The sequence below is a fragment of the Nilaparvata lugens genome, chromosome 2 (assembly GCF_014356525.2).
Source record: "Nilaparvata lugens isolate BPH chromosome 2, ASM1435652v1, whole genome shotgun sequence".
Taxonomy (NCBI): domain Eukaryota; kingdom Metazoa; phylum Arthropoda; class Insecta; order Hemiptera; family Delphacidae; genus Nilaparvata; species Nilaparvata lugens.
This window is the reverse complement of record NC_052505.1, coordinates 68,382,141-68,404,609: the sequence shown is the minus strand read 5'-3', so window position 1 is coordinate 68,404,609 and position 22,469 is coordinate 68,382,141. Positions and strand designations below refer to the sequence as shown.

Genomic DNA, 22,469 nt, shown 5'->3' with positions numbered 1-22,469 from the left:
CGACGTTTGAACATCGCAGAAGGACGTTCTTGGCTGAATATCTCCAGGAGGGTCAGGGCAATGAGGAAAACTACAGAAATCTATTGCGTATTGTCTCGTACTTCTCCAGTTATTTCTTATTTGAAATATAGACAATTTGTGAATGATTTAGAGTGATTTAAATTCTCAAGAGACAAACATTTAAACTGAAAAAAAACTTTCTGGATTGCTTAGCATGTTATTTTTGAATTTAAATTGGCAGTGATATACTTCTGCTTCACAAGTTCACAATTCCCATTGACACTGTAATTAATGTATTGATTGCATACCAACCTCTTTGTATGTTTCATGGGAACAAACACAAATGAAATATTCTATTCTCTTTCCAACAATACCCTTAAAATTGAAATTCGACCAGTAGTTTTTGAGTTATTGAGTATTTAATGACCAGAAGTGGGCATATTTTTAAACTAGACGATTACCGTACCATAATTAAAATTTAACTATTGAATTTAATGTTCTTTATAACTTACTTTATCAATCACAAATTTAAACTTCAATAATAACTATGAAGTACTTCAAATTTGTATTTACACCGGTTCTAATTTGGATGAATTTTGAAGTATGTAACAGTAGAGGGATCAACGGTGGAATCGGATGCGCTGGTAAGTTTGGACTTTTATCACATTAATGAATTAGTTTGCAATGACAAATATAAATTATGACTATGTAAAACCTTTTAGCTTGCTATGACAAAGCATATATTTCACGTTTTATCTGAAGTAGGCTATATAAAAAATTGTTTACTATTATTGACAGAACGCAGTAATGTTTTATTCGGATTTTCTTTCGTCTGTATGCATTTACGGTCAATAGCGTTGATAGAATTCTATGAGATTTGGCAGGAATATTTTTCAGAAATATTTGGCAGAAACTTTTTCAACAGCGCTTCGATGTATACATAAGGTTTTTTGAAATTTTGCATTTTAAGGATAATATGAGAGGAAAATGAATTTCCTCCATACTCCGATTTCACTATATATATTTATATCATCTATTCTGAAGATAGGATTAATCAGACTGTCATTCATATCAGAATCAGTCATAATCAATCAGCTGACAAGTGGATTATTTATTGCATGCATTACACATAATTATGTCTGGAGAAGCCGGTGAACAGGTGACACCATGAGATACTTGTGGATGAGAAAACTGCGTGAGGTCTACTGCATGTTCACAGAACCACTAGTGGAAGACTGTGTAGCACGTTTTTAAAAATTATTTACTAATGAAATTGTAAAACTATTTCGATTTGAATACTTACTATGATAGGTATTTGATACCTTATATAATAGGTATATGATATATAGGATATGATACCTATTATACATATGATACCTATACCGGTATCAGCTATAATATAGAGAAGGCACTGACAAGGCTGAGAATCGGTAACGCTGTTCTCATATATTTCTTTACTGACATTATAACGTGGACCTCACTATATAGGTAAAACAGCAGAGCTACATCCTACTTAGGCTAGTACTTACTTAGCCCAGTGGTCCCGGATACGAACAAAAGTCTTTATAGCCAGGTCACTTACCTGTTACGGTATCGGAAAGGCAAGTTAAGCTGTCAGTCCTGGCTGAAGTCTGGCAGTCATAAGGACTGCTTGAATGATATGTTCAGGCAAGGGACTAAATTTATTTTATTACTTTTGATACTTAATTAGTATTGCATTTCAATGACGGGAACGCAGTTTTTCTACACGAAATTAACATTTACTTATAGTAGTGCTATATTATGTAGCTGTGCTAGATGTAGCTTATGCATAATTTATATATATTACTGACGGAGCGAAATTTAAATATTAGCTCAGCTATTTAATAGCGCTCCACCTACCTAGTGTAGACATGGCTCAGGCTCAAATAAACTATTATATTAGAAATTATTTAATTTCTATTTAACAATTTATTTTTTGTGTGTGATGTTTTGTTTATTGATTTCTTTTATGTATATTATGTTAAATTGAATAAAATTATTGATTGATTGAAATAGAGAGAAATGTTTTGCGCTAGCTATTGCACTAACTTGTATTAATTCATGTTTGATTTTTTTTTTAAATTACAGCGTGCACTTTGACAACTGGAATTGCAATGCATATGAGTGAAGTTAACAACGATACAATTCTAGCAACTGCTGCCAATATTTGCCGTTCACTGCCGGAAGTAATTGTTAAACCTTGTTTGAGAACACTTGACAAGTTGGAACCTTACCTAACTTCGGCGTAAGTGTGCTGAGTTATTTTCTATAGTTTAATGTTTTTATAATTCAAGCAACTAAACAAGTTCAACTTGGAAGTAGAAGATAGAAAGCATTCAGAGAGAGCAAAGTTAAATTCTTCAGACATTTTTCATGAACATGTTTATTACCGGTATCACATAATATGTTAAGAGACAAACTTTCTAACAACTTGAGAACAATATTTTTTGGAAATGTTTTCCATTAAATTATCTATTTCTGTAATTGAATTAACATTTCTTATATTGCAAGAGAGTAACAAAAACAGAATAATATTTGTCGCAAACACTTGGAATATTATCGCACATTTAACCAATCTTGAACAAAAATATGAAATTTGGAAGTTTTCACTACATCTTAAAATACCAATACATTCAATGTTATATTTAGATTTTGTATAGAGCTAGTACGTAGTACTAAGTTACAGAATTATAGGAATTTTGAGAATCAAAGCTTCATGAGTGTGTTGTTGAGATAAAAAATGTTGTCAATGATCAAGTGTTTGGGCGTCTCGACAAAGTTTTTAAAAATTAAAACTTTATTTTCACACTAAAAATTACGTAAACCGAATAATAGGAGTTTATGAGCCAAGTGCTCTCGTCAATTGATTGTGTACAACTAACTGAAAACTATTAATTGATACATAAGAAAAACAATGTACAGTCAGATAGATAGGCTACTGTAACAATTGGGTTGCGTATTGCTATTAGATATATTCAAATAATGACTGGAGTTATTGAGATTATGCCATTAAAGATAAAGAGTCGATAGCAATACTAAAAGAGTGATGCCATCGTAAAAAATTAGTTTACACATGAAAAATGTATTACCAATGGTACCGTAAGTACTCTAATTTCCCACTCTTAAGTTATACAAGTCATGTCATTAAGATATACCATGTCATTCAATTAAATCGTTGACAGTTAAAATCAAAACAAATCAATATTCTAAGAAAAAAGCTCTAGACAAATTCATGACTTGAGAAACTGATCATGAAATTAATCTAGTTACCCTTAGAATTAAGCTAAATAATTGCCTCCAAGATATGAATGTTTTTTGCTTACACATTATGTAGATTTCAACGAACATTTTTCTTCTAGAGAGAAAAGTATTTTTACAAATACTGATCAATCTAAATATGAATTAATGTTTCCATTTTTAAAACCAGATCTTATTCAGGCTAAAGATTCAATGTTTATTTAATAGATTCACGTTTAAAGTTAGCATCAGATTATCATTGGTTTCCTATCCTTGTATGTGATTAGACAAAACAGATAGCCTCCATACAGTTGCCAAATTGTAGCCGATGAAGAAATACAATGAACTACCAAAATATCTCATCGAAGAAATACAATGGACTACCAAAATATCTCGTCTCAATATTATGAAAATGGATTATTGAAACATGAAAACTAAATTAATCTTTACCCATAGTTTGGGTAATCGAGGTTCAATTTCCACAGCTCTACAACTTCTACAGTAGTTTTATGGTGACTGTAAAATCTCTTTAAATACTAGTAGCCTGCTCACACCTCACAGGAACATTAGTAGTGGCTACTATAATAGCTGCTACGGGAACAAAGAATTGGAAGTGTCCGGAACTCAAAAATGTGCACGGCAAATCAAATCAAGTTTTATTGTTCATATCGGCGAATACACATTAAATAATGTAGGCTACATTGAAAAGCAGAAAAATACAAAATCAAAATATTCCAGGAAAATGTATAAAATAATTATTATATTTATTATTCAACAGCAATGAACTAACAGTAGTTATTAATCTACAATAAAACTTAAATGATCGATTGCTTCTGAACACTCCGCAACAATAATTAACTCTGCGATAAGCTTACTTTTCTATTATTGAGGAAATATACCAATATGCATGATAAAAATAATGTAAACAATTACTGCTCACAAAGTGCTTCATGAAGCTTTTGTTCGTGAACAGGAGTTGAAGTTAAATCGGGAAGCGATATAAGAGAAGAAAAAGCTTACACACACTCACACACACACCCGCGCACACACTTATTCAATCACCATCTTCAAATAATTTTATTGATTGATTGAATCATTTCCTCTCTTCAAATATACTTAATATATTTATGAATTTGTAGTTCAAACTGCGAAAAAATGGGAGGAAGAATCACCAATATAATTCTTGCACCAACATAATTCATGTCATGGGGGAAAATAAAAAAATAAAATATGAGACATAACAGTAATAAGGAAAACAATGTGTTTAGATCAAAGCTCAAAGCAGAGATTAAACTTTACAGGATATAGAAGTAACTACAGTAAAAAGGCCATTCTACACTGAAATTCTTATCCAATAATGGATTATTAGACTCATATTAGCTCCATGTGTTAATCAGCTCACTACTCTGAATAAATTAATGTTCCACTCTAATGATGAATGAAGCCATAGCCAACTCATAGTTTTTTTGGAAATTTCTTGAGATATTGTAGCTTTTTGATCTGATGTTATCTGGAAGAATATTTAAGAATTTAGGTCCAAGAAATGAAAAGCATCTCTGGAAGGTAGTGCTATTTGGTTTGGGAAGTCTGAGTAGCATCCTAGTAGTTTGCCTAGTTATCTGCTGATTTTTTATTTAGACATTTCTAGCTAGGCATTTCCAATTCGGTATTACCGCGACAGCTGATGGACGTTTAGTTAACGCTACTGATGTCCCTGTGTACAGGCTGATCAAGAGAAGCTTCATAGATACTTCTCAACATTATATACTATCTAATGATTGATTTCATCTTTTTTCCAGTCTCCAAAAAGCTCCGTAAGCTTACATGCTATTAAAATAAAAAATCCTACGGAAAATACAGGTTTGGGCAGGGAGGTATGGATGATTTGAAATAACACACATTCATTTTCAAACGAAACTCAATTTTTTTTAGTGTGTACCTTGGATGTTGCCATTGTAAAAATTAAAAAATAAAGAAAATAAAAGGAAAAAATAATACATTGATTATGTACAAAAATAACATCTGTTAAAGGCTGTACATTTTTGTCCATACACTCCTTTAGACGTTGTGAGAAGTTGTCCATACTCCTCTGAAGCATTGCACGTGGTACCGCTTGAATTTCTTGTGATATTTTTTCACTCAGGGCTTCAAAGGTTCGTGGGTTTTTTATGTATACACGTGCTTTTAGATAGCCCCATGAAAAATAGTCACAAAGTGACAGGTCCGGTGACCGAGGTGGCCACTCCACATCTCCACGCAACGAAATGAGGCGTCCAGGGAAGGTCTGCCTTAGATATTCCTTAGATACTCTCGATGTATGGCATGACGCCCCATCTTGTTGAAACCATACAGTATTGTCGTTGATACGTCGTCTTCTCAATTTGGCAGAAAAAATCGCACAGTATCGTTAGGTAACGAGTGACGGTTCGACCATTTTCTCGAAAAAAGTAAGTGCCAATAATTAGTTTCATGGGGCTACCTAAATGCACGTGTATACATAAACGAACCACGAACCCTTGAAGCACTGAGTGAAAAAATAACACAAGAAATTCGAGCGGTACCAAGTGCAATGCTTCAGAGGAGTATAGACAACTTCTCACAAGGTCTACAGGAGTGTATTGACAGCCTTTGACAGATGTTATTTTTCGTACATAATCAATGCTTTAATTTTTTCCTCTTTAATTTTTATAATGGCAACATCAGAGGTACACACTAAAAAAATAAATTTTGAGTTTCGTTTAAAAATGAGTGTGTAATTGTTATTTCAAATCATCCATACCTCCCTGCCCAAACCTTTATGTATAATTAAATTCCTATAAATGATTACGAATGCAATCAGTCTGATTAGCTGTATAATCTGATCATTGAATGAATATATTCATTAAATTACATATCCTAATATACTAATAATTATCAATGCAATATATTTCATATTCGAGCCTATAGTGTTTATATTTTCTTTATTTCACAGCGAGGTTCATCAACTATTCACTCCGGATCTTATTTGCTATGGTCTTCATTTTTGTCATGTGGACGAGGGAGCGCAGTATTGCAATCTCTTCCCAAAACCCAAATTCATCGGTTTCCATGAAGCAGTTCAAAAGTTGCGAGTGAGTATTTTACTATTTTTGCGAACATTTTAATTTCGAAAATATTTAACATACCTATTGATTACTTAATCAATTTTTGAACTATATCACAGTTTAAAAATATTATTTAAACATTATTTTCCAATACCTTTTGTGGTTTTAAAGAATTGTGACCTTTATTAATATAACTTACTTCTATATTTAGCTGAATTTGCTCTATGAGAATGCTTTCTCCTTAATGATATAAATTATGACCATACTGCATAGAAATCTTCAAGTATTGTAGAAAATTTTTAATTGCATTATAAGGTGCGTATAAACTTATGTACATGTACACGCGAATTTCACTTTTCATCAGCTGATGCCGTTCTATATTTGTACAGAAACAGTAAGATACATTTAATAATCATAGCATCAGCTGATGGAAAGTGAAATGCGCGAGTTCGCGGCGTATACATCTTGAAGTTTTAAGGAAGTTCCTTTGTATTGGTTTGAACTACAATATTTCAAACTCAAAATCGAACGGTTTTTTATTCCTCAATTGATAGAAGTAATGGGTGTTCCATCAAGGACGCAACTCAAAGTTAAATTATAAAATTTATTGTACTACATATGGGTAAGTTAAATATGGAATTTGCATGTCATTTGTAGTTGATGACACCCCAGCTCGTGACGATAACCTTCTCATTCTAAGTGGCTGCAATAAATGATTGTTCAGTAACTTCCGCGGTTAACCTTAACATTGTTGGCTTTTTGCAGACTATCAGTTGTAATCAACCACAATATTATCGATTTATTAGGAACTGCAATAGGGGAAAACGTAAATTATCCTGGACAGATTTGCAAGACCTACGTACAATGTAAGTCTCTAAAATAGAAACACGTTCATCCTTGGCAGAACCCATTTCCGGCACGAAAGCTAAAACACCAATAATGAAAGACTAGGACCCGGTTGCACAAAAGCCGGTTAAATTTTAACCGTGATTAATTTCACGAGAACCAATCAGAGAAGGCGATTTTGAAAAGAAGGCTTCTCTGATTGGTTCTCGTGGAATTAATCACGATTAAAATTTGACCGGCTTTTGTGCAACCGGCACTAGCTCTCTTTAACTACCATTGAAATTTGGCCCTCAATACATTGTTGCCAACATAAAAAAGAAGTTTGGGGACCTGAAATTCAACCATTTTTCAACCTCCGATTGGCCATAATTAAAAAAAGAATATACAGGGTGGGGCAGAGTCGATTGACGAGTTTGGAAGGGTTATTAGTAATGAACCGTTCAACTTGGAGAAAAATCTTTAATGGGTTCAATTCAGTTTGAAATATAGTTTTTATTGTTAATTTCTCGGAAATTATATCAGTTGAATGGCGGCCATAAACAATCATATTCTAATGTAGCGTTTTCTTGAAGTTTTAAAACGCATTTTGGCACACTGCGATTGATGAGGCCTGGATCTTTTCTCTGATTCGATCCTTCAGTTCTTCCAAGGTGTGTGGGCGATCTTTGAAAACTTCATTTTTTAGGTAACCCCATAGAAAAAGATCGCATATGCTTAAATCGGGTGAGCGTGCCGGCCACCTCAAGTCCACCCTTAGTGAGATAAGCCGCCCTGGGAACATTTGTCTTCATTGAAATGCGCCCTGTGTGGGCTGTAGCTTCATCCTGCCAAACCATATTTCTCCCAAGTAATGTTCCTCAGCAAGTTCTTCCAATTTGGGACGCAGAAACGTTCGTACTAATAACCCTTCCAAACTCGTCAATCGGCTCTGCCCCACTCTATATATTAACAGAATAATTTTTTCACTGAATGTAACTTACTAAGGTATAATTTACCTGTGGCCAAGTCAGATTTGTATGATGGGAGATCGAAATTGACCCATTTGATTTGCTGAAGAAGCCGTTTGTTTGCACCAACACAGTGTGTCCGAGTTTTCATAGATCACAACTATTCCGGAAGTCATTTCAACTGTCTTTAATTTTCTGACACCATTCACACACAGTATCATCACTCATAACGTTTCCTGCGTAAACTTCAATAAGTCTACGTTAGATTTATGCTCAACTATTGCCTTCTGCTTGCAAAAAACGAATAACGCTAGGCAACTAGCACTTGGCGGGATGCTCGAGTGAGGCGGCCGTGTATTGGGATCTATAACTCGACAACAGTTGACGATCTGGCCGCACCAATCACAGGCGTTTGGTGGGAATGACAAGCTGTTCAGCTCTGTTGCAATCACCCCCCTTCCGCTTGTCTGTGTCTTATGATATGTGATCGAAAGTTTGAAAAATGACCCTCGCATTACTAATACATTCAAAATTAATTTACAATTACAAATCATACAGCAATGACTGGGATAGTGCAACTGGGTTTGGGTTTCTTCTTATACTCTGGGATGCGTTATCAATTCGTTATGCTACTCATTTATTATTCAAGATTTACATTGATATGTTTTTCCAGTTTGAACATGCAAAGATCGGTGGCTACCGCAACGTGAAGTCGTTCGATGCCTGCACTCTGCCAATAGTGAGTGAATTGTGCACGGCACTCTATGAATGGTTTGAAAATATGCAGCCAGCTATTGACGAGGATGATGACTTATTCAGTACTTTCAATGTAAGATTCTTCTCATTTCATTATAAATTATTTTATTCAGTATGCCAGAGTATAATGAATGGAGTAACCGAATTAATATATTTCAATATTGAATGACTAACTTTATATTGTCAAAACCATTGGCTTAATTAAACGATTTGAGATACTAGCTCCGGTTGTTACATAATTATCAATATCAATCTCTCACCAATATAATTATTCTGCTGCTCAATGTTTAAGCTTTTAGTATACTAGATATTGATATGATATAGATAATGATATATCAATGGAAATTAGTACTTCAGATTGTTTCAATAAACCAGTGGGGTTTTGACAATATCAAGTAGTTAAATTTTAATATGAATATTTACTATAAAATCACCATCACAACAACACAGAAAACATATTTTAATTGTAATAGGTGTATGCTACTGGTTTATGATGTTATCGACTAAACCAGTGACGCTTTAGCAATCAACCAGTATTATACCCCATTATAATATATACTATTATATATTATTATATTATTGTGTAATTGAAGAATGTTAAGTGACACATAACCTAGCTACATTTGGACTGTTGTATAAATTAGAATTGGAACAGTTTTGGGCTTATAAGCCTGTGGTACTTTTCTGTAAGTTGTGTAATTCTGAATGATTAAATAAATGATTAATGATTATATTAACATATATTTATTAGGTAGTATTAAATTATATAAAAAATATACAATATATATGGATATATATATATTTTAATTACGTCTTGCAGACTCTAGTTATGGAGTATAAGATAAGTCAGTTTGATTGGTAAAAAAACGAAGTTAACACTAATTCAAGTCTGGGAGGAACTCTTGTACACTATGCAGAGCTTCATCAACTAAATCTTTTTTGAAATATTTCATATCTTTGGTACTTCTTAAAAAAACAGGTAGCTTGTTTTGAAATTTCCTCCCAATATAATCAGATTTTTGTTCAATAACCCACTATTATGACTGATATATGATAATCTGGTCGGTTACGAGTATTATACTCATGTACATTGGAATTTTTGTTCTCACCACTCCCCTTCACAAATATTGCAGCCTCATAGACATTATATTATGTTATGTTTGAAGGGACGGATTCAAGGATCCAAAGGTTCAAAGAACCTCACACATCAAGCCGGAGCTTATTGTGTGTCCCAAGTACGTTACTTAGGTAAACCTATACCTGTCTCCTTTACAAGATCTAGCAGTTGTTCCCTATACTAACATCCCATTCATCACCTGGTTGCTTGCAGCCAAACAGAGCCCTTCTCCTTGCCCCTAGTCTCTCGCTACCCAGCATAATAGTCTTCATATCAGTCTCTTAAGACTGATTGGCCTTCGTGACCTACGTGAGTTCCACTCCTGGCCTTTTTTGTAGTTCCTTCCGCTGAGGGAGGAGAAATTGCCTCTAGGGCGCTTGACCACCCTCAACTTAGCCTCTTGACCCACATTAGTGCCTGGAGTTTCACCCATCTCTGGTCTCTTGAGTTTTACTCTTTTCCCCTACGAAACTCTGCCGGGTCAAGAGCTTCACAAGAATCTATCACAAGAATTTTTGCCTGAATGGCCGCCCTACTTTAAGCAGTGGTGAGGTTTGGTCTCTCCACCCGTAAACTGCTCGGTTGCTCTTATTGCATCCTCAGGCATTCCTGCGGACTCTTGCTTCTCTGGACTTCTGAGAAGCTCATCCTCCCTCTTCAGTTGTAATGGTGTGATTAAGCTTACGTCATTCATGAAGTGATCAGTGCAGAAGCCTTCTCAGTGTTGATACTTGATAGCCTATACATAAGAGTGCAACGGAACCCTGGTGGGCCAGATCCCGATGGGTTTGAAAGCAAGGCAGCATCTGGAGTTGCCTTGGGGTTTGGTTTTTCTGTTGTTGTTATGTTGTTCATGTGGTTCCCATGAACAGCTAGGGAAGTAGAGTCGACCCAGACAGAGCCCCGCATGTCCAGGCAAGACTGAATACTACAGGCACCGTTAACGTAGCGCCGAAGTGCAAGCTGGTTTCGCACAGCTTGGCTGAGTTGTCATTTGAGATGCCTGTATGAACGGGAAGTGTTTCGGCCGCATTGCAGGATGACTGTTAACGTTTGCCGTATGATTAGCTGGGATTTTTCGTTATTTTTCAAGATAGAGGAATTATGATTTCAGATTCGTTCTCAGTGACACCAAGTTTAGCCATAAGGTTCAGAATGTCAAAAAACAATTGAAAAAATTAATTTTCTAAAACATCATGAAAAAAGTCAATTTAAGGTCTTGCAGATTTGTTTTTGGAAACGTTTTACTGGTGACGTACTTGAAAGTTTATAGATTTGGTTGGATACTGTTGATATATTCAGAAGTGGTGGAATTCGATTTTTCAATTATCAATTTCAGAAAATATTATTCTAGTTTAAATAGAAACTTTAATCAGGTTATTGGTTCAAAATCAGGTATATTTTATTAGTGAATAGCTTACATCAGACAATTTTTTTGATTTCGGGTATTGAATCAAGTATTAAACCTGATAGACTCAGCCAAACTTGAAAAAGTAATAATTCAATAACAGAAAGATATTATATTCAGCTATTTATAGACTGAAGGCGGCAAGTATTAAAATGAAAAATGCTTGATTTGTAGCTTATACAGAATTACATTCTATACTAACTGAGCTTATTGAATTTGATCATTATATTCTTTGATCTCTTATATGAAGGAGGGGATACTTAAGATTCATTCCCCACTCTCCTGGAATATAAGAGAGGTTCTATTTTTGTTTGATTTCAAAGGTAAAACATTTAGCTCTCCAAGAAATTACTTTTGAGTGAGTGCAGTCCAAATGTAGTACGGAATGAATTCATGTCTAATGCTAGGTCTATATGTGGCTTCATGAGTATTTCAGAGATAGAGAGTGTGATGGTGAATACTTGAGTGTCTGTAAAAAATAAGGAGTTATCCAGATCAATCTTAAAAGGATGAACATAGAATCATTTGATATTTTACTTCAAAAAATCAAACCTGTACTGGAAAGAACCTCAACTAACTTCAGGAAAGCTATTTCAGCCGAGCAATATACTCACTATAACTATAAGGTAATAATAGTATATATATTTTTTAATTATTGGTGATATTTGAGACTAGATTCTTCTTTGTATCGTCTGTGAATCGAACTACCTTACTAGAACAAAACAAGATATTGTGTTTCATCAATGTAAAATAATCAACTTTGAGCAACATGAATTGATATTTTTTCCATTGAAAATTGTTATATTTGTTTACAACTGAAAATGCAAGAACAATGGGTTCATCATACTTGTTCTTGGAAAACTGAGTTTATAGAACCGTGCCGACAAAAGCCGATTTATTCCAATTTATTCCCAGCTTACAACTTCATTTAAATAGAACAGTTCCATTAACATTGAAATTTGAAGAAGGAATAGTGGAGACTAAGCTGAAGCTGAGACTGAAGCTTAGTTTTCCTCTTTCGGATGATGATAATATAATCTATTATTATAGATCATTGTAATAATTTTATATTGCAAAAAAAGAAGTTTGATTGATTGTCCACCCATTCTTGTTTTCCAGTTAGAGCTCTCTAATATTAACTAGAAGTATGTGTGAGAAAAGCAGATAATAATCTAACTTTTGTATTGAAAACTCTGAAACTTTTTGCTGTTCCAATATAGAATATAAGATTACTTATTGGAAAAACGGTACCAACTAAAAAGGTACTAACTATAATAATTGAAATACATAATATTACATTGAAACACGAGTAAATTAAACATACACCAAATATAGTAAATAATGGTTTAGAGACACCATATAAAAGCACCACCCATCAGCACGGTCCACATCACATCTTGGGTTAAGAAGAAGTAAGAATATAGCCAAGGAAGGCCAACAGATAGAAAAAAGGAAAGAATGGCACACAACTACGTCAATGGAAAAATTGCCATTCTAGAAATGATAAGTTCCAAAGCATATTAAGAAGGAGAAGACGGGGTTTGAAAGAAGGGCTTTGGAAAGGGGGTCCCTTTTAGTCGCCTCCTACGACAAGCAGGGAAACTGAGCGTGTATTCTGCTTTTCAACAAATTTTTGAGTCCGATGTTTGACTCAAAGCTCCCTCAACGCACAGGGGGCTTAGACATTATAATGGTCGCCAAGAGACCAAGTTTCTTGAATAAAGGTCTACAAGAATCTAACCTATTTGCCTTCTTAATACATCTGAGTGCCCGTTTTTGAATGTTGAAGACTCAAAAATTCAAATCCAAATTTTGTTTACATGAATTACCCCATACTACAATAATATTGCAAACCTTATGGTATAGTATAAGGCCATGGTAAGCAGTTGACGTTAATTTTTTATCATTCAACCTAGTAAGCTGCTGTAGTACAAATATCCATGATAAGATTTTATTACATATCCTATCAGCATGAATATGCTATTAAAATTTTTTATCCAGTAAAACTGTCAATTATTATTCAGGAGTGCTAACTCCACTCTTGACGGAGATATTCTTTAAATCCTATATTCTTGTCAACTCTTCCCTAATGAGAATGTCAAATTCGAACCGTTTCAACAAAAAATCTGGTGTAAGAACTGATTTGGAAGTTACGCAATATTTCCATTTATAAACATATTTTAATTTATGGCAGACAATATCAATTCAAATCATTATTATTTATTTATTCTTGTGGCTTTTATTTGTAGAGAGATTTTCTGCCTCGCCGTAATAACTTATTTTACTCATTATAAACACTTTGAATTAAAAGGTTATATTGGGTAGAAGTTTCAAATAAATAAATCATGTTTCATAAAGGGGTCGTAGATTACTAAAAACAATCCAATTCGGTGGTGCTTCAAAGACCTTTTCCGTAAATACTGCTAGATTTTTCTTGGGTAAATGACGCCATTTCTGTTCATATCTGTCTTTGATTCCCCGTTAATTATAGGTTTTTGTCAAATGCCGAGTTATGTGTTGGTCTGTTTGTTTTGATTCTTGTTTCCAAGGAAAAAGTTACTAAGGACCCTTGTTTCTAAGGGATTCTAGTTATTTATAGTTATAAGTAACTAGATCTCAAAGGTGATCCGTTGGACTTGAAAACCTAGTTATTAGGTCTGATTTTTTTCTAAGGCCAATAATATTTTATTTATTTATGTTCATCTATGTGTACTGTAATTGCAGGTAGCACGTGGAACATTCTGGAGAGGCCAGGATTGCAACGATTCAGATGCCGATACCCATCCTGGACGTACCCCTCTTAACAGTGACGCCAAATTTGATTCAAATTGCAATGGAATTTTTGGATTGCGACCGTCTGACCACGTTCCCTGGGAAAAAGCATTATGTGATGGAACTGAAGGCAGAGGCGTAATAACTGTAGGCGACTCAATTGGAGCTCATTTTCACATGCCAGAGTCTTGGTTTGATGCTTCACTTTTCACTTTGGTACGATTATGAGCATTACAATTATTAGGCTACAACTACAGTTATTAAAAGTTAAACCTATAGACTTCACTATGCTACATAAAACTTGAATACTTGTGCCATAACGAATAAGCTGTTAACACCGTAGTCAACGTTTATCACATTCTTTTGCATGTGCTATGAACGTCAAGCCTGAAGTATATCATTAGTAGTCTGAAGTAGTCGATATGCATATCATAGAATGTGAATGTAACTAGTATATCAGTGAAAGTATATGTATGTGAAAGTATATCATTGCTGTGTGTCATGTGACTAATGGTACCGAGTCGTATGCAACATTTTTACGGTTCTTGATAAAATTTTCGTTTCATTTTTTCATTTTTCGTTTGACGTATGGTTTTTAATTCAAAGTTTCATGTAACAAATGTTAGAAAAAGTTGAAACCGTGATATTCATATGCAAACATCCTTTATATCTATTACAATCGATAATTTGTTTCAGGATGTAATAAAGAACATAAGTAGTCAAATCTTCAACGAATTTGATTGGCCAGAAATGAGTTTCAGTACAGGATTTATGAACTCAACGGAACCGCTGATCATTAAAGTAAGTTGGTGCTAGTACATAAACAATATCTATTTCTTCCATTCATGTGTGAAGAACTACAGATCAAGGAAATTAATCCCCCAGGAATTAATTTTCTTATAATTATTAGAAAATTGTTAATAATTTCAAGGAAAATTTGAGGGAAATTGGTTATTTGTATAGATAGCTGTTGAGCTTTAATAAAACAAATTTTTCCCGCAGCTATTTCGAATAGAATAAAGGTGAATTGCCAGATATCAGTATCAGTGAACGTGTGCGGTACATTTTGGATAATATGCCCATAAGTTGTAATGGGCCGATAATTGATACTCGCTCGGCCGGGCTGAGTGGAAATAGACCCATTAGAACTTACGTAAATTATATTTCCACTGTGCCGGTCGTTGAATATGATACTGATTTGTGGGAACCTGGCTTAAAAAATATTTTATCAAGCTTTTGTCTTCATATGTTGAATTGTTTAAAAATATTATAAGAAAGCTCATAATTTCAAATTGAACTTAAGAAACGTTGGTCTTCACAGATGTGGAGAAACAGGAAACTTTTCCATATAAGTCAAGACAAACGTGTTATTCAAAACATTGATAGGAATAGGAATGTGGTTAGTCTTAGAGATGTTTCAGTCACGAGGATAGGGTTCCAATTGCAGAGACGTCAGGGGAATAAATTAGAGTGCATGCGCTCTATAGCTATTTTGTTTTGCATCAATCAACAGAACATCCTTTTTACTGTATTTAGGCTCACGTTATAAAGTCAGCACTTGATTGGAATTGGTTTGCTATCCTTGTCTATCGGTTGACAAAGCGGATAGCTCTATTCTTTTCTGCCACCGCACTGTTACCAAATCATTCATAGGCGATTATTTTTCTTTGAAAATATTATATTTTTCAATATAAAATATTTGAGATATAATTGATCATTATGGACGAGAATCATCCAATAATATTAAATCAGATGAACCGGGATAAGCTGTATCACAGCTATCCACTAAGAAGGTGGTGGAAACAGAGAATTGGCAACCTTGTAGTCCTATAATTTTCAATAACTGTAGTCCTATCTAACTATCCTAATCCTATCTATCCTAACTTGTAGTCCTATCATTTTCAATAACTGAAGTCGACCCTATTGTCGTGACACATATTTATGCCCTTTTTCAAATTCAAATTTATTTTATCAAATTGAAAATAATACAATGTATGATTTATAAATAATGGATAAGTAAAACATACATACTAAGATTCCAATCAACACATAAATTATTGAACTAAAAATAACACGTTTTTCAATCTGACAATGCCAGCAAAACCTAGGTTTGTGCACTGGCATACTTAGTACAACACTGATAGGGTTTATAAGGAAAAACACTTGAAGTTTTTGTGGTTAAAGCCTTCTTTATAAGAATTTGTTGTATATGATATTTGTGTTGTTTGCAGGGGAGGACTGACTCAATCTATCTTCGCTTGAGGGAACGCAACCTGTGCAATCATAGGGACTATCAAAACCTGGCACGTAATGGTTACTCAAGCTTTGATCACCTCAACACCTCTTATAAGATTGCACGGAGCATGGTTGACAAGCCTGTTCTCCTTTTATTTGAACTACTGGGAAATGACGTTTGCAACAAGTAAAATAGACGTAAATAGTTATTCAATTCAATGTTTTGATAAAAATCACAACTTTTTACAAGTTTAGAAACAAGCAGAATTGATCTTCTAGCTTGAAAGCAAGGTTGGATTTCTTTCCGCTTAAGAGCAAGCCATTTTCAATAATTTCAAGTTCCTGAATCATAAAAGAAGATTTTTTTAAAGTAGGCTACCGTACCAAATTAGTATTAGTTTATAATGTAATATTGTAAAAATTGTTTCATTTTCTTTTGGTATAATTCAAATAGAGCTGGTATTGTGGTACAAGAACCTCGTATTAATTGAATATTACACTAAAAGTATCAATCAATCAAAATTTGTATTTGTTATCGAACATTATTATTTCATACAAATAGAGTTTTTATCTAGATAACAGCATTTTTGGAAACAATATAAAATTTTAATAATATATATGAGAACATTATCAACAACATTAGTCAACAAGAGACAATGTAACTTACTAGGTAACAATAATTAAGAAGGAACAGTGTAGTAAATAGTTAATTAGAAAACAAACAATGAATGACTAGCGAAATTATGCATGACTAGAAAAATATAATTTTAGCTAATGATGATTTATTCTGACCAGCAATTGAAATTTACAACGAAAGTTCATCAAAATATAAAAAATTATATAGAATATAGTGACAGAAAAATCATTCAGATTTTTATTCAGGCTAAAAGTATTTATAATTCCAATTACTATTGATCCAATGTGAATTAATATTCAGAAGTGAATTACTATTAAATTTAACAAATATTTCCAATGTTATTATTCCAGATCAAATTCTATCAATTTGCGACAATATTCTTTTTGCTATCCTACATTCCAAACGGATAGTATTAACGTGATATTAAAAATGCATCAGAGATGCAAATTGAGAAATAATTACGTATTTGAAATCATACAAAAAAATTGTTTCAAATATATCAGAAGTATTTGACATTATACTTTTGATTTTATGAAGTTTGCCATCATAAGTTTCCATGCAGGATTGTTACATGATCATTCATTGAATGGACAATAAATATTTCAACCATTCTGTTACAGCAATCCCGACACTCTCAATAATATGACAACTGTTGAACAGTTTCGGTCGAATATTCTTTCCTTTATGATGAAATTGGACAAAAGGCTACCACCCAGAAGTCACGTCGTATTATTTGGACTTGTTGATGGCAGTAGAATTTATACAGACATGGCTGAGAGGTATCATCCAATTGGTAAGTTCATCAAATATCAATGGGGAGGGGAGTACATCAATTCGTCAAGTTTTCAGTTAGTCTTATTGTATGAATGAATAAAAGCCTGTTATGGCCAGTCCTTGATATACTAAAAGAAATGGGAAGTTGATACCTTTAGTATTGTACTTCAATTTTTCACGACATCAAGTTTTCGTAGCAGGCTTATGCACAGTCAGCTACAGCGTTGCACATTAGTTAGGGATTAGTGAGAATGGTTCAGGGAGAAGTTGATTAAATGCTGAGTTTTCGATTATAAATGGCAATATGCTGGTATTATTCAGAATTAGGTATTGATTCCTGGTAAAAGTTATCACATAATCTATGTGATATGTATCTACTCATCCAATATTTAATTATTCTGACAATGTGCTAGAAATTCTTTGGGTAGTATGTTGATTAACTTGGAGCTAACATAAATAAGCTGTCTCCGAATTATACTCAAGTTGCTGTGGTATAATTTGTATTTTCTCCATAATGTTAGGTCTAATTGAATAAGATGGCCTATCAGCGTACTCGAAGTGCTGTCTTTAATTATTAATATATTTTATGAGTATTTTTATTTATAACTGTCTCAAAATATTTCATCAAGTCTACTTCTTCACTATTGTAGAATATAATCGATCTATATTCGAAGATTGTTTCCAAAATGAAGGACTGGCTGATGTTTTTTCCAATACAAAGTCAATGCAGATCTGTTTTTATTCACCCCGTAAATGAAGAAGAGAATTAGGCTTGATTGTTCAGCAAGAAACAATATGAATTTTTAAAAGGTAGAGGTACTGAGGAAGCTATGAAAACTACTTTCTTAGGTTAATAGCAGCCTCAATGAAGGTCTGAAATGCTCGGCAATTTTCCTGGACCTTTACAAAGCTTATCACTCTATAGAACATGAATTGCTTTTGGAGAAGTTAGATAATATAGGAATACGGGGAGAGACAAATGAATGATTTTCAAGTTACCTAAGAATAGTTATCAACAAGAGTAAGGGGGGTGGATAATAAAATGAGCGACTTTGGTTTAGTGAGGTCCCCCCCAAGGGTCAGTTTTGTCCGCAGTACTCTTCCTAATAATCTATGTGAATGACTGTTATTTCCTATGATGACCACAATAATTAGTTAGCAATACATGGTAGAATGCAAGAATATATCAAGTGTCCACTGGTGGTTTTGTACAAATAAATTATTGATAAATTCAGATAATTCAAATTTACTACGAACGTATTTCTTCAGGGCTACTCAATTTGTCAGTTTAATAACAATACCATAGTACCCTTTTAAAAACCTTTTAATTAAAAATAAAATTTTACTAAAATGAATTAAATTTAGTTTATTTCAAGCTCAAAAACAACAAATTGAATAATATATATCAATACTACAATAACAAAAGTTTAGTGGTGAGGATGCGATTGCAAATTGCTCAATTGCCATTGTGAAATAATTAAGTACCCTGGTTTGCTAATAGATAGTAGGCTTTCATGGCATGAGCATATCTCAAATTGAATACTTCCTAGTTTAACATTACTGATTTACAAATTTATTGGGTCGGCCACTAACGACAGGACAAGTGTGTCGACCATGCTTGTTCACAGTCAAGTTGTGTCATCGGCCAAAAGTTTCGATAAAAATGTTCTGAAGTTAGAATTTTGTATCTTTGATTTTTATTCTTCGCTGCTAGAGGTTAAATAATTTTTGTACGGTAATCATTATAAATTTATTGTTATTGGTAGTTTATTTTATGTTAGAAGCTGCTGTCAAATAGTTGTTTTGAAGTCTGTTCAGTGGCTGCAGCACAGCGCGCCTTTCGGAATTGGTATAATTTAGCCCCGTTCGCCCATGTTCCAGACCAGGAATCAATTGTTTCGTGGGTTATTACGTTCAGAAAAATAACTAGTAGAAAAACGAAGGTTTACAGTTCACGGCCCATTAGATCAAATGAAAACATTGAGGCAGTGAGAGCTTCAATTTTGAAATCTTCAAGGCGTTCAGCACTCAAACATGCGTCAGCCCTTGGACTTTCTGATCGGTCTGTGAGGAGGATTCTTCACGAAGACTTTCATTTCCATCCATACAAGATGGATATAATTTGCAAAATGTTTCGAAGGAATAATTCCCAGAATGCATTATAACAATTAGGGGCGATGCCGGCTCGATATCCTGATTTCCCCCATTGTAAATTTTCTGTGGTTTTTTTTAGAATCTCGAGTCTTTATGAACCGTCCGAAGATCCACTAAGATTTAAATAACAAAATACAGGAGTAAATCGTCAAAATTACGCATGCAATGCTTGAAAGGGTGATATCAAATACTATAAATAGGTACTCTAAGGCTCAACTCACACTTACGCGACTCAGGTCGAGAAGAGACTCGACTCTAGTCGAGAGCATGTTTCCAAATTGTGACACTCAGACCAGTCGATTCCAGTCTCCGCGACTGTCACCATTTAAAAACACAAGCTCTCGACTAGAGTCGAGTCTCTTCTCGTCCTGAGTCGCATAAGTGTGAGTTGAGCCTAAGTGTATCCAGAGTGGGGAACGTTACCTACATTATATACTCTTCAAAACTACATGAAGCAAACTTTAATAATACATACTTACAATTTGAAAATAGAATAATTTTTTCTGAATCTTTCATTGCGTTTTATAAAGTTTTGAAAAAATGAAGTTGTTTATGCCACACTCTGTATTTTCCGTTCGAAGTTTTGTTAATGGCCAATAATATATTTTCGACATGTCCGTTAATATATTTTCGACATGTCCGTCAATATATTTTTGACATAGGCCTACGTGTCCTGTCTATAGTGGTCGGCATTTTAGGCAGAGACATTTTACACAGAGCGATCAGTGGGCAGAAATACAATGGGTTTCTATTTATCGCATATCATAGGGTTTATATACCTATAGTGAGGTCCACGTTATAATGGCAGTGAAGAAAGATAGGAGAAAAACATTGCAAAGTCTCTCCATTTTGCCACTGAGTGTACACAGCTGTTACTCAATTCATCCCATTAAATTTGATCTAATATTAATTATCATTTCCTTGATAAAATAATTAATTTAATGTTAAATTAACAAGACAATATATTTTTTTATTATTTGATTTAAAAATTTGCTTCTATAACTGAGATAAGATTTTAATTTCTATACAAACCTGAAATGGCGGCTAATTTGAAAAGATGTGATACACCAATCTGAATTTTAAAACAACAGAAATTAAGTTATTTGGTAGGTATTCTATCCCAATTTCTTTTAAAAATAATAGAGAAATATAAATCCTATTTAAAATAATTAATTTCAATGGAAATAATTCTGAAATAACCTTTCAGTATTATTTATACCGGTACGAGTAGGTCTAACCTATATGTGTAGACTAACTGAAGCATGGATGAAGTCTAGGATGGTTAGTTATCAATTTTAAAAATGTCATTTCAGGTATATTAATTTGTGTTTCTCATACGGTAATGTCTAAAATTATTTCATTGTTTTAAAAATACATTTTAAATCAAGTATACAACTTGTGTACTAAAGAATTTTGATAGAATGAAGAAAAAATGCCGGCTGAGAATTGTTTGTTTACTTATGTACAGTCATTGTCAAAAGTAAAAATAAAATATTCTGGCAAACAGACAACATTGCAAAGCTAGAGAGAGATAGCGCTATATATTTTGTTGTATGATAGGAAAGGACAACAACAGTATTGTCAATCGTACACTGTCATTATAACGTGGACCGCACTGTATATTATGTTTGTAGACGCTTATATTGATATCTCAGATTTAAATATAGATATCAATGAGATTTCCGTCCGCAGATAGCTCTCTGTGTGGCCACACCCATATAGTTTTAAACCGTCTTTGGCAATACAACATCAATATAAAAATGAAGTTATTGTTTGTCTAATTGTTACTTTCATAATACTATAGATATACCTCTGTTTCTCTTTCTTAGCAACTTTGAAATCAAATGGTCTCTAAATTATTGATGAAAATTTCACATTCATCTTTTCCGATCATTGCAATTCAATAGGCTACTCAGTTGTTGATTTAGGCCTAATGCAGAAGTATCACATTATAAGATAAATTTGTGTTTTACATCTGTTTGGAAATAGGTCGCTTACATCATAATGTGAAATATAAGGATGTTTATGAGTGGTTCCTTTGCATGCAGATAGGACCCTGCAATGGATGGATGAATCCAGATGCTGAGATACGCGCTTCAACTACTAAGGTTTGTAGTTTAATTGATGAAACGTAATGAATTAATTAATCATTAGTCGTTAACATATGCCAAACGAGTATTAATAGGTCTTATTTGTGCTTATGCTAATCACAATTGGTGCACTCGGTAAGCTGAAGCGACTTCCAAAAATAGAATTTAAATATGTCAAGTTTTAAAATTTATATTGTTAACGAAGGGCAAGAAAAATTTAAATCTAGCTGAGCTCATTATGCCCGTAATTAGTATTAGGCCAACGCCTGTCATAACGTTTCATCGGACATTTTCGACTGACAGGCAAACAGTAGGCCTATTCTTAGCCTGTTAGTGAATGAGCTAATAAAAATTAGCCCAGTCAATGATTACAAAAATAACTAATTAGAGGA

The 22,469-nt window shown here is 33.6% G+C and overlaps 1 protein-coding gene across 2 annotated transcripts; it reads left to right on the top strand.

Moving 5' to 3' along the window:
* Positions 1–439: 439 nt before the first annotated feature.
* LOC111062664 (acyloxyacyl hydrolase) lies at positions 440–22,212 on the top strand. 2 transcript variants are annotated; one of them, XR_005570533.1, is made up of 9 exons: positions 440–644; positions 2,110–2,266; positions 6,230–6,368; positions 8,808–8,963; positions 14,140–14,403; positions 14,884–14,988; positions 16,419–16,620; positions 17,680–17,852; positions 21,977–22,207. XR_005570533.1 is itself a non-coding variant. In XM_039421528.1 (9 exons), exons 1-9 carry the CDS (start codon positions 548–550, stop codon positions 22,120–22,122), a joined length of 1,428 nt encoding a protein of 475 aa, XP_039277462.1. In that variant the 5' UTR covers positions 440–547; the 3' UTR covers positions 22,123–22,212. The 2 variants fall into 2 exon arrangements, 1 of the variants encoding a protein (XP_039277462.1); XM_039421528.1 differs by having other exon boundaries at positions 16,419–16,609; positions 21,977–22,212.
* Positions 22,213–22,469: the final 257 nt, after the last annotated feature.